Source organism: Sapajus apella, unplaced genomic scaffold (assembly GCF_009761245.1).
Source record: "Sapajus apella isolate SASKATOON/1434 unplaced genomic scaffold, GSC_monkey_1.0 scaffold17, whole genome shotgun sequence".
Taxonomy (NCBI): Eukaryota; Metazoa; Chordata; class Mammalia; order Primates; family Cebidae; genus Sapajus; species Sapajus apella.
In genome coordinates this window covers 31819529-31832151 of record NW_022436957.1, presented here as the reverse complement: position 1 = coordinate 31832151, position 12623 = coordinate 31819529, and the positions used below count along the sequence as shown (strand labels likewise).

The window sequence follows — 12623 nt, the reverse complement described above, 5'->3', positions numbered from 1 at the left end:
TACCAAAATTTGGCCAGATAAGTTTTGTTGTTAAAAAGCATTGTTTTATTTTTCCTTTCTTTTCCAAATTCCTTTTGATTTTATGAAAAATAATTCTATATATTTTCATTTTTAAGCAGAAGAGGGCAAAAGAGCAATATTCAAATATCAAACATATTTCAATGCATATAAAGTAATTTATAGCAACATAAAAGAGAAACTTTAATGAAAAACTTTGCACTCTGTTCAAGTTGGTTTGGTTTTATTTCCTTTTGTTTTGTTTTTTGTCTAACAAACTTGGTAACAAACACCGCATGTAGTTTCCAAACTCTCTGGGTGAACTTTAAATGAAATTCAGATAGCTACCATGTTAAGGCAAAGAAGATGAGGCACACACTGAAGCTACATTGAAAGGAAGTATGTACAATTGCATGCTATATTATTTACTTCCTTCATCCAGTAGAGTGCATTATCTGTTACCACATGATATGGATAAATGAATCAAAAACTATGTAAAGGAGATTGAATGTGGCTATTACTTTTACCTACCTTTCATAAGCATATAAAACTCTGTTTGGAAATCCCTTTGTATTTTAGGATAAAAGTCCCTTCAGAGTATAGCAGACTGTGACTCAGTTCTAGGGTCTCTTAAACCTCTTCAATAAACACTTTGCTAATGTTGCAGATGAATAAAGGATCACAAACAATGTCCTACTTTATAATTTTTCTAACTATATAGATGTTTCCAAGCTTAAATTCCAATAAAAAGAGGGAAACTTGCTTTAAGATTATTTCAAATTTGGAGAAGTAGTGAAAGAAAATCCATAAAATCCTGCCTCCTTAGTAGGGAGAATTAAAGGTAAATTTCATCTGGATATTATCTTCAAATGACTGTATTACTATTAGCCACAGATTTGACTAGCATGATATAAATTCACTGTATTTTCAATAATAACGTCCTAACTTGTTTCGGCAAAACTGACTGACTAAAGTTAAGCATCAGAGTTTAATTTAATTAAAAAATGGTTTAAATAATTTTATTAATAATTTTATTTACTATTTGGATATTTTATAAAAGAAACCTTAAATGGCAGAGCTTGTGTTACCTTAAACCATTGGGAATGAGCCACGTGACAAAAAGAAGGTTATGCTTTCATGTTTTCTCAAGTGGCCTAGAGTACTGGAGTTTCTACATTAAACCACATCCCACGATTATTGAACACTGATATGCAACACTTTTCCTAGCATTGATTAAATTATTTACTTGGGTTCAGAGTAGTAAATTAAAAATAAACCAGCAAACATATGCACTAAATAATTAATAAATTCAGCCCATATTTATCTCTATCTTCTTCTAAAGGAGAGACAGTAAAACTTTTCAAGATACAATTTTGATATTTCTGAAAGAGAAAATAAGTGGATATAAAGGATAGCAAATCTGGCTTACACAGTGAGCTACAGAGAATTAAAACTTGCTAAGAATAATCAGAGCTTTCCATAGGCACAAGCTACAAAGATCACAGACTCATGCTGGATTGTAAAACCACTCTGATTTGATAAATGCTTCCTTAATTTTTGCTATTCTGACCTTTAGATGAAACAAATCATACAATCAAATATGAATGAAATAAACAAGTCACCTATTTGAAAATAAAAGGAAACATCTGAAAACTAAGAAAGAAAATCTCAGAACATAATCTTTGAAACCAAAGAGAAGTTATAATTACCACATTTGCTGCTTACTACTGCTCCTTTTATTTTGTTACGTAGTAACACAATCTAGTTTAGAGACTGGTTGCATAAAATATACATTCATGATATCTGCAGTTGTGTTTGTACTAACCAAATTAATCACAGGATTCAAAATCTGCACAAACAATCTGAACTTAACCCAAACCCTAACCATAACTCAATGGTTACATTTTTATACAATGCAGAGCTTTTCACATGAATTGAAACCAGAAACAAATGAAGCACATAATGAACCATAGCCATTTCCCTCAATCCAGCAAAGTGGTACAATCCGAAATAGTTAAAGTTTACCTTATAAGCACAGCTGTTAGTTTGCTTTAGATTAATCAGCTAATCAGCTGTGTGTGTCAGTTTAGATAGATTTAATCAGTTAAATAAAGAGAAGATGGAAACCTATATGACTATTTCCCTAATGGTGAAAAGTCATTCCAAACTCAGAAAAATAAACTCTAAAGTTTATTTTAAAAAATACCTTCTTTACATGCCTGCTCATACATAATGCATATCACATTTTCAAAAGTTCATTCACTCAATTAATACTTTATGATGAACTAGTTTTTCTCGCAAAAGATGTCAACTGAATGAATTAAATAAAAGAAGACGGCCTAAATGATTTAATGATAAATAGGGCAAGAAAAACCACAAAGGTTACAGCAATATATTGAAAAGGTTGAGGAGGTCCTAGACCTGGAAGCTGAAAGGATGAATTATTGATTGAAGTCTAATCATAGATGAATCCTTATAGATTTGCTACAAGTTGGAAGGAGATATTCAGAGTGACTGCAATTAACCATCAGTGTTCAACTGGCTCATAAAAGGTTTGAATTATTTTGATGTTTGAGCCTTTTTATGTTTGGTAAAGAATTTAACATCCAACTTCTAGGCTAGGATTTTTTAAAGCTATTAAGATGCAGAACTGATTATCTCCCTGCTAACTTCTAAGACTATCCTTGAATAGATATGCTTTCCACCAGAAATGCAAGCAAATAAATTCTTCCTAATAATTATGATAAAGGGATTCTAATCCTGCTATGTAGCAATCACTTAAAAGAACAACCTTGTTAAAATTACTTGTCTAAAAGAAAATAATCTCCATTATATTTTTCCTTCTGTATGATAAGGATTAATGTTTGTCTCCTTTAATATTTTTGAGAAAGAAGCATATTTCTATTGTATATGTCTCAGGTCATATATTAGTCATTACAGTATTTAGACAATGTCACAGCCTCAAAACAAATTTTCTAAAAATGAATTACAAAATTTTTCTAGAAACAAGGATACTTTAGTTACCTATAGGCCCTGTACTGTCATGGAGACCCCTGTATCATATTTGATTCCACTGTCCCTCAGATATCAGGGTTTTGTAAGGTCTTTGATGTCTTCTAAGATATAAAGTACATTCCTCCATTTGCATTCCTCCCAACAACATTAGAAGGAGTAAAAATAATATAAATGTACATTTTTACATGAAATTTTTATTGGCAGTAAGGGAGTTACAATCAGTTGGCTAAGTAGCTGTAAGAAGTAGCCATGAAGATGAGTTGAGACCAGATTATCCTGGATTCAGGTCACACCTCAACCTTTTAGTCGCTGCCTGATTTTAATTTCTCTGTGTCTCAGATTCCTGAGGCATAATATAGGATTGATAACAGTACTTCCATTACAGGAGTATGGTGAGAATGAATTGGGATAATTCTTAGAATGACATGAAAGACATTTAGAGATTGTCAAGAAGTGATAAACTATTGTTTTTAAAAGTTAATATTTAGGAACACTGTTCAGATGAAATGCAGTGAAAAGATAACAAATATTTACAAATTGCACTCTATATTTTAAGTTTATGGAAAGTTGAGTAGTAAAACTCAAGTCAGAAAATTAACATAAAAGCTAGTGATTTGACATGCACATTAAAATATCTGTATTTTAAATCTGCGTATATATTTCTCTTCATTCCACTGACCTATGTATTTAAAAATACCTTCTTTATGTCTGCATGTACATAATACATATTGTATTTTCCAAAGATCATTTAACTAATGACTTATAATTAACTTGTTTTACTTGCAAAATATGATGATTGAATGAATGATGAATTATATTTATATATTGATTTAAAATTTAATTAACTTGGCTTGGTCCAAGAATATTCTATCCTACCTGAGTACAGTGGAAGTTGATGCAAGCTTGATGATGAGCTCTTCCAAGTGCAGAAGGGTAAAAGTGAACAGATAACTCCCTGGTGGAGTGAGGAGCTATGGTCAGCTGTGTAAATGGAAAAAGCAAAGAAGGAACAAAATTAATACCCATTTGCATTGTTATCTTTGTGTACCAGGTATATGCAAGGTTGGTGTTTGTGTGATTAACATGTTGCCTTGCAGCAAATTATCTGTTCTCAGTATGCCTGCTCCTTGAATATTGGTCAAAGGTTCCATGTTAAACAGTGTTTAGGGGTGCTCACATCATATTCTTATCCAAGATAAAAAAAGAAGTCAGGGTTAATTTTTAAAGCTGAGTTTGAATCCCCAATAAAAGACATAAGCATTTTATGTAGGAACCTATAGCATATTGCCCATCCCAAGGTACATGTCAAACCACCAGTAACTTAAATTTTGCATTGGTAGTATCAAAGGAAATGAACTGTTTCTAAGCAAAGGTATAAGACATGCTTCTTTAATGTGCAAGGAAGTTTCCTCTTCCTCCTACCTTGTATACATTCAAGGTGTGACCCTCTAGGATAACTTGAGTTTGTACAGTATTAGTTTGAGTTACTTCTTTAGAGACTGTGAAAGAAGCCAGTGACTCTATCACAACATAATAAGGGCTTGAGTATATTATATACTCGAAATGCTACACTGGAAATAATTTAAGATAAACACTTACAAAATGATAGCAAGAGTGGCACATGGAAGTCTATTATATTACACTAATATATTTTGCAGATAAACTTTGAAAAGGCAAAATTACAATTTAGCAGTATCTTTCAATCCTTCTAGAATACAGCAGTTGATGCCCAATAAACTCTGATAATGACTATGAAATGCAAATGCAAACTTAGTTTTATATTTAGAACAGAGTTACCTGTTTATTACACAATTGTGGTTTATCTACATATAATATTTTTACCTCAGGCTGGCACTCTCTCTGATATCTTCAATGTTTCAGGATTATCAGTTAATATACATTTTAGGATTATTAATTAATTTCTATGTCAGACTTAGCAAAAATAAGTAAAATTGCACTTAGAAAATTTGGAAAAATAGTTTATTCTTTCCATAGATATAAAGATATAGATATTTTTCTCTATATATTTCATTTATTATCATTACAATTAATGTGTGTTCCTAATTGTTTTATAAAATATGATAGTATTTTTCTCATATATAACTTTTTGAGTTGTTTTCTAATATTAGAGTTAATTGCATATTCAGTGCTCAATAATGTTTGATAAATGATTAGAATAATTAATAGACTAGTAAGCCATGGTTGGAAATATTAAAAGAAAGTTCGTATACTTGATTATGTCATATAAGTTTGGATGTGCAATACATTACATTTATTTTCCCTTGGATCACAGATTAGACTCTTCTCTAAAAGTAGTGATATAAAGGATACAAAAACACACTTTCTAATGAGGAATTTCAGTAATATGTAAATTATATCCTGAATATCATACTTTATATAATTTATGGAAAAATATGGTATTGAATGATATAATAATGTGTACATTTTAATACATTCTTTCTAAGATTAAAGCATACATGCCAATTTTAGCAATATAGTAATTAGTGATTTCTAATTTGACACACTATGATGTTAAGAACTACTTTTATATCATTACATAAGTTGGCAACCAGTAACTGACAAGAGACAGATGTTAAGATATAAATAAAGAAATCAAAGTGTAGATTTGTTAAACAATCATTAAACAACAAATAGTAAGAGCCGTTATTTAAATACTATGTCTACTAGCAGATTTCATGATTTACTTGGAAGTACCTTGATAAAAATAGTCTATTGTAACTATCATTTTGATGTTTACCTGAAAGTATGACACTCATTTCCAATAAATGGTGTCCTGTGCTTTAGAAACAGAGATAGTCATGCTAAACCTCAGGATCTTATTTTGTAACTTGCAGGAAGAAGAAAAGTGATTTAGTATCGTTGATTGGACCTAGCCTCTGCTAGGATCTAAGAATGAGAAATTGAGCAGAGAAAGAAGCAGAGAGGGGTAGAGCTGTCAGCATTGTCTGAAAGTGTGTGTCTGTATCAGGGGTGAAGGAATGGGGGATGGGCAACAACTCAGGAAAGGCTAGAAAACAAATGGTCTCTTGAAACCCTGGAAATATATAATGACAGTAGACTTAAAAATCATAATACTGGAAACTATTAAAAAATGATTACTAAAATGGTGAGAAAGAAAACACAACCAATTTATTATAATGGAGTAACCATGAGCATGACTCCAGCATATAAAATTCAAAAATTTTTTATTAAAATGATATTGTTTTGTTGATAAATTAAAATTTAAGGGGAGAAGTATGTAAAAGAAAATGCTTCTTTTTAAAAAAAAATATTTTTGGAGACAGCGTTTTGCTCTGTCGCCCATGCTGAAGGGCAGTGGCGCAATCTCAGCTCACTGTAACCTCTGTATCCTGGGTTCAAGTGATTCTTATGCCTCAGCCTCCCAAGTAGCTGGGATTACATGCACATGACACCATGCCTGGTTAATTTTTGCATTTTTAGTAGAGATGGGGTTTCACCAGGTTGGTCAGGCTGGTTTCGAATTCCTGACCTCACGTAATCCACCTGCCTTGGCCTCTTAAAGTGCTGAGATTACAGGTGTAAGCCACCATACCTGACGTATAAAATTCAACTCTTAAAATTTAGAAATTTAAATCCTTGTTCATAATTAATTAATAATTAATAATTCAAGTGATAACACTCCACCAGTGTCCCAAGATCAGAACTGGAAAATGCTCTAGCAGCAGTAAATTTCATGGCTCTCTGAATTTACTTACTTGTGATTTTGTGTCAAGATCCAGGACAAAATTTTCAGGATTACTGTTTGTTGCTTGCAATTCTAAGGTTTCATGTGTAGCATTAGCTAAGGGAATGATCTGAGTGACATGCCTGGGAGAAAAAAACAAAGCTAGTAAATTTGCTGGTATTCATAAACTTATTTCGTGTTAATTCCATAAACTTGATGACCCTTAGGATTAAAATATGTCACCCTATAAGATATGTTGAAGTCTTAATTCCTAGTGCTTCAGAATGTGATATTATCTGGAAATAGAGTCACTGCATATATAATTAGTTAAAATAATGTATCACTTGTGTAAGATGGGCCCTTTATCCAGTATGACTGGTGTCTTTGTAAATAGAACTATGTGAAGACACACAGAAGATGGCCATATAACAGTGGAAGTAGAGATCAGAGTGATGTATCTACAAGCCACAGAAAGCCAAAGGTTGCTGGCAAGCACAAGAAGCTAAAAGATACCAGGCACAGTGGCTCATGCCTTTAATCCCAGTGCTTTCGGAAGCTGAGTCTGGAGGGTCACTTGAGGCCAGGAGTTCAAGACAAGCCTGAGCAACACAGCGAGACCCTGTCTCTATAAAATATTTTAAAAATAGCCAGGTATGGTGGCTTGCCTGTAGTCCTAGGTACACGGAAGGCTGAGGCAGGAGGACCACTCTAGCCCAAGTGTTTGAGGCTGCAGTGAACTATGATTGCGCTACTGCATTCCAGCCTCAGTGACAGAGCAAGGCTCTGTTTCTAAAACATAAAAAAATAAAAGAAGTAGAAGCTAAGAGAGGCAAGGAACTCTCCCTTACAGGTTTCAGAAGGAGCATGGCATGCTGAACACTTGAGTTTAAATTTCTAGCCTTCAGAACTGTGAGGCAAGACATTTCTGTGGTCTTAAGACCCCCAGTTTATGGTGCTTGTTATGGCAACCTTAAGAAGCTAATATAATGACTTCTTTTAGTTTCAAAATCAAAATAATTATGTATGAACTAATAAAATTTTACTAAATTAAATAATCCTTGGTTCTCTATTTTTGAGACCTAATATTATCCCATATTGGATATTAGAATATATTCCAGTTTTAGGAATAATGTTTACTTATTGTTTTATAACTGCTAAATCCAGACAAAAAAGCTAACATCGTCTAGTCACAATAACAGTGTAATAAATGCACAAAGCTTTCATTCATAACATTAACAAGATCCAGATTGATGATGAGTAAATGCCTAAAATATGTGACTATGCTCCAAGCAAATAATAAATGAATGTTCATAATTCTCAAACAACTATCAATTCTAATGGTTTTTAATGTACAGCAACAAACTTGTCATCTTCATTCTTTCTGTAATGTTAAAGTATAACATGATAACATAATATTATCTATGTAAGTTTTTCATATCTCCTTACTGTTTCTTGCTTACAATATAGAGTAATTAAGATTAAAATATTTAGGTGTCATATCTGTAATAAAAAAATGGAATCATCACCATACATATATTATTTTTCACAATGTCATGGCCCTGTGACAGAGGAAAATTAAGTAATATGTGCTGAGCAGAATTCAGTTCATAAATTCAAATTGTATAATTCAAATAAAGTACCATTTTCTTATTTTTATATAAAGTATATGCATACAATGATTCCCCTTAAGAAGAACATTATATGTCAGTTTTATGATTCTAGACTACAAATTTAACAAGTCTCTGTAAATCATGAGTTTGTTCTTTCACCAGGAACATATGAAGACATTCAATGAAAATACCAAAATTTCATTAATTATAATGAATAAAATACACTAAAAATCATGATAGATTTCCCATCACTTTGTGGTACGCATCTGCTTCCTATATTGCGAATTTTGCAAGTTTTCTCATATACAATACCTTAGAAAAAATAGGAATAAAATATTTTCATACTAGATATCTATGCTACTATAAGACAAAAAAATTTCAAATATCTTTTTTTTGGCTCAGGAGCTATTTGTGGAAGAATTCAACACTCTTTTGATGTGCTAAGGGGGAGAAATTAGTTAAAAGGCACTAATTTTCCCACTAGGGTGTAAACTTCTTAAAGGTAGGTATTATGTCTTGTTTACCCCTATTTACCAGCACCAAATTTGGTGCCAGATATACAGTAGGAACTCAACTACCTAAATAGGAATGGTCATATCTCAAGGGATCATGGCATTAACCCACTGACCAACTGTATTGTTTACCTCTGCTTTGATTTGAGGAAACTTTCGTCAGGTTCCTCTCCTTCCCACCAGCCCCTGAACTCTGCTTGTTCCTAAGCCTAAACAAGCATGCAGACACACAAGGTAACATGACCCCTTCTTAGCTTCTCCTAGGAGTTAGCTGGCCATAGTAAAACCCTTTTCCTGTTAGACACCACTGGCCATTTTCCCTTGCTAGTCCAGCTTTCCCTCCAAAGATTCTGTTTATATCTGCTTGTCTCTCCTTTATTTTATAAAAGACAAACTTTTTTCTGTTTGATTTTGTAGACCCCTGTAGACTTCTAAAATGGGAGTCTTTCCCTATTGCAATGGTCCCTTTCTAACTCTTTCAGTAATTCTTTCGAATAAAACTCTTTGCTTGCTAAGTCCTGATTTGTTTTTCTCTGACAAGTTTTCAACAGTGTAGTTTACATATCAAACCTTCCCTAGGAAAAAAAATCAATGACTAAAGATATATTTGTTTTTTATTTTAGAAACTAACAATATTGTAATAGATTAATTATTTTTCTTACAAGCAATAACTTTATTAAGTAGAACTTACTTGCCAAGGTCGCACTCTACTTCTGACATTGTGATTGGTTTTGGTAATTTAATAGTTAATTTCAGTAAATACCAGAACTCATCAGCCATTTCAGGCTGAAAAATAACGCTGGTGGAGAGAAATACACAAAATTTTGTTAGCAGTTTTAGTTTGTATAATAAATTTGGCAGAAGAAGTATACCCCAAACTAGTATAAATAGTTGGTTTCAAATACATTTGACAACTACTTTGTAACACATACTACTTTTTATAGGTATATTTTTAATTCTTCATTTTTTGTTGAGAAAATTACTTCATTATTTAAGAAAAGCAGTGGTGTTTTCATTAATATATGTTAATAAATGCCTGTTGAATCAATGAAAATGTTTAAACATGAGTATTTTAAATGTCTTGCAGAAGCTGTACCAGTAAAAGCCTTGCTTTTTAACTGTGATTAAGTCAAATTTAGTTCTAGTTGAATGCATGGGCATTTTCATGTGAATGTTATCAAGTGACAGTCATGTGAGTGCTATCAAGTGACATATAGCTCTAGAGAACTCCTTTATAATCAGTACATGCTCAACTCCCAGGGAAGCAGAGCTTGTGGCAGTCTAAAAAAGTTTAATTGGGATGGTATCTCAGCGCTATCATCTTCAATTTGTGCAGCCTTGAAAAAGTCACTTAACTTTTTGAGCTTAAATTTTCTCATTTATAAAATAGGGGGAATCAATCTTACCTCTTACAGTTGCTGTGAGAATTTTATGTTTATATATGTAAAATACATGCCCCAATGATGATAACAGAGTAGGCAGTCAGTAAGTATTAGCCAAAATTATGTTTTTTAATGTATGCTGATAAAGAAAATTCAAGATTCTGTTTGTGTTCACAAACCCTGTGCAGTCATATTGGGGCAAAAAGACCATACCATATTTCTAATGATAATTTTTTCAAAATAGTGTCTTTTATAATATGTTATATTCTTATTTTCATGCTTCACAGAATAATAATTTTTATCCTTTAAAATTTCACAGATGTATTCATTTATTCACCCACTCAAATAACAATTACTAGTTTCTGCTGTAGGATACTGTACTTGAAGCACCAATAAGAGTTATTCTGAAGGACAATACATCAAATAAAATAAGCCAGGCACAGAAAGACAAATTTCACTTATATGTAGAATTTTAAAAATTTGAACTGAGAAGCAGAGAGTATAATGATTATTGTTACCAGGCACTGGAAGGTGGAGGAGACATAGACTTTGGGGAGAGACTGGTCAAAGGAGGCAAAATTTCAGTTAGCAGGAATAAGTTCAAGATATTTATTGTAAGACATGATGACTATAATTAATTATTTTAATTTCTCTATGTCCTCCAAGTGAATGATTTGTATTTAATTAAGAAGTAAAAATATATAAATTAATTTTCATCAAGAAAATTGAACGTTTAATCCCTAGTCCCAATTGTTTTCTTTTTGTACAGTTTTGCATCCATAAAGATTTACTTAGCAAAAACTGAAGTAAAAGAGGGGGTAAAAGGAGAAATGTAGAAATTATTTAATTTGATATTCTGATAAATAAGTGTTTTTGCAATGAAGCAAGCAAAAGTTAACTCTAACTAAATTAGTACATTCTTTCAGGGACCAGAATTAAACAAAGTTAAAACTATGAGCCAGTGTAATTTTAATGATTATAATATGAGAAACATAAATTTGAAAAGTTAATTTCTAAGGATCAACAACGAAATATAATACCACACTCAAACCATACCTTTCATCACTTTGGCCTGTTCTTGCTGGAGAGTACCATAAAATATAGTTGGTGCGCTGTAGTGGGCTCAAAAACATTTCACTATCACCATCAAGGGCAGCACTCATTAACTGTACATCTAAACGGAGAATGTGATTTTTTGGATTGGAGATTGGTATTTCTATGCAAGTCGTATTCTAGAATTATAAAAAATATATGTAATCAACTTTTAGTGTCAGCATGGAGTCATTAGTCTATGAAAGGAAATGTAAAGGAAGTTATTACGTAATATAAAGCTATTTGTTGTTTTTTTCACTTGATACACTATTGAATATATCTCACTAGCTTTGAATCTCATGTGTTTTCCTTCATTAGCCTTGATAAATGGTACCCTTATCTTTTTCAACAGCAAATACTACACAGAGATTCACGTAACTAAATGGATAAAAACTATTTGTAAAATTACATTTAAATTATATTTTTCACTGGTATCATTATTTCTATGAGGTTCATTTTTCAGTGTTTACTCTAGGAATGGTACTCAAACTTTATCACACATAAGAAACACCAGCAGAGTCTGCTGAAAGATATATTTTTATCCACCTCTCCCCCACACCCTTTCTCCATCCCAGAGATTCAGTAGTTCTGGTATGGGGTCTGAAATTTATATTTCTGAAAAGTTTCCACATGCTGCTGCTGCTGCTGATCCAAGGGAAACATTTAAGTGGCAATGTATATTAGCATCAAGTTGTAGGGACAATCTAAACTAAAAAGTCAAATTATATTGTTGATATATCTTTCTGTTTAGATTTCTTCCTTCTATTCTTATTTATCCTGTCCTTCTCCCAATGTCCATCATCTTAGGCCTGAAAGGTACTCTTTAAGCTCTAAGATTTTTCCTGATCCTCATACTGACCCATCCTGGCTATTGATTTATAATGCATCCCATTTCAGCCATGATCTCCACTACATCAAAAGCTATAATTTTTTTGAAGTTAATGCAGTAAAAATAATTCGTAGACAGGACACATCTCAATTTTAACAAATTCCAGTTGCCTAAATGTTTTAACCTAAAAAATGGAGAAAGTTGGACATTTCAGTTATAAATCAAAACTTGGTAATAAACGTACTTTAGAACATGGAGCTGTTATGAAATTTATCAAATTACATTACAGGGGTGACAAAAACTTCTTACTAAGCTTCTGGGGACATATCTTCAAGGTAGATACTACAGCTTTGTCTATGGCTATTTTAGAGGAATTGGCTTAGAATATTTGCCTGATCACCTCCAATAAATAAATAAGTGGATGGATGCTACATTTTAGAGGAATGCAAACAGCATTTAGTGTGGTGAACAACATCTGGT

At 32.2% G+C, this 12623-nt stretch overlaps 1 protein-coding gene across 1 annotated transcript in view; it reads right to left on the bottom strand.

Annotated features, from left to right (window-relative positions):
- CFAP47 (cilia and flagella associated protein 47) overlaps positions 1-12623 on the bottom strand; it is a 443615-nt gene that overhangs the window by 75976 nt on the left and 355016 nt on the right. Inside the window, exons 52-55 of the mRNA XM_032286197.1 lie at positions 11279-11454; positions 9532-9639; positions 6750-6861; positions 3889-3993 (exon numbers count right to left, since the gene is read on the bottom strand). Of these exons, the coding sequence (XP_032142088.1) occupies positions 3889-3993; positions 6750-6861; positions 9532-9639; positions 11279-11454 (501 nt within the window). The remainder of the gene's footprint in view (positions 1-3888; positions 3994-6749; positions 6862-9531; positions 9640-11278; positions 11455-12623) is intronic.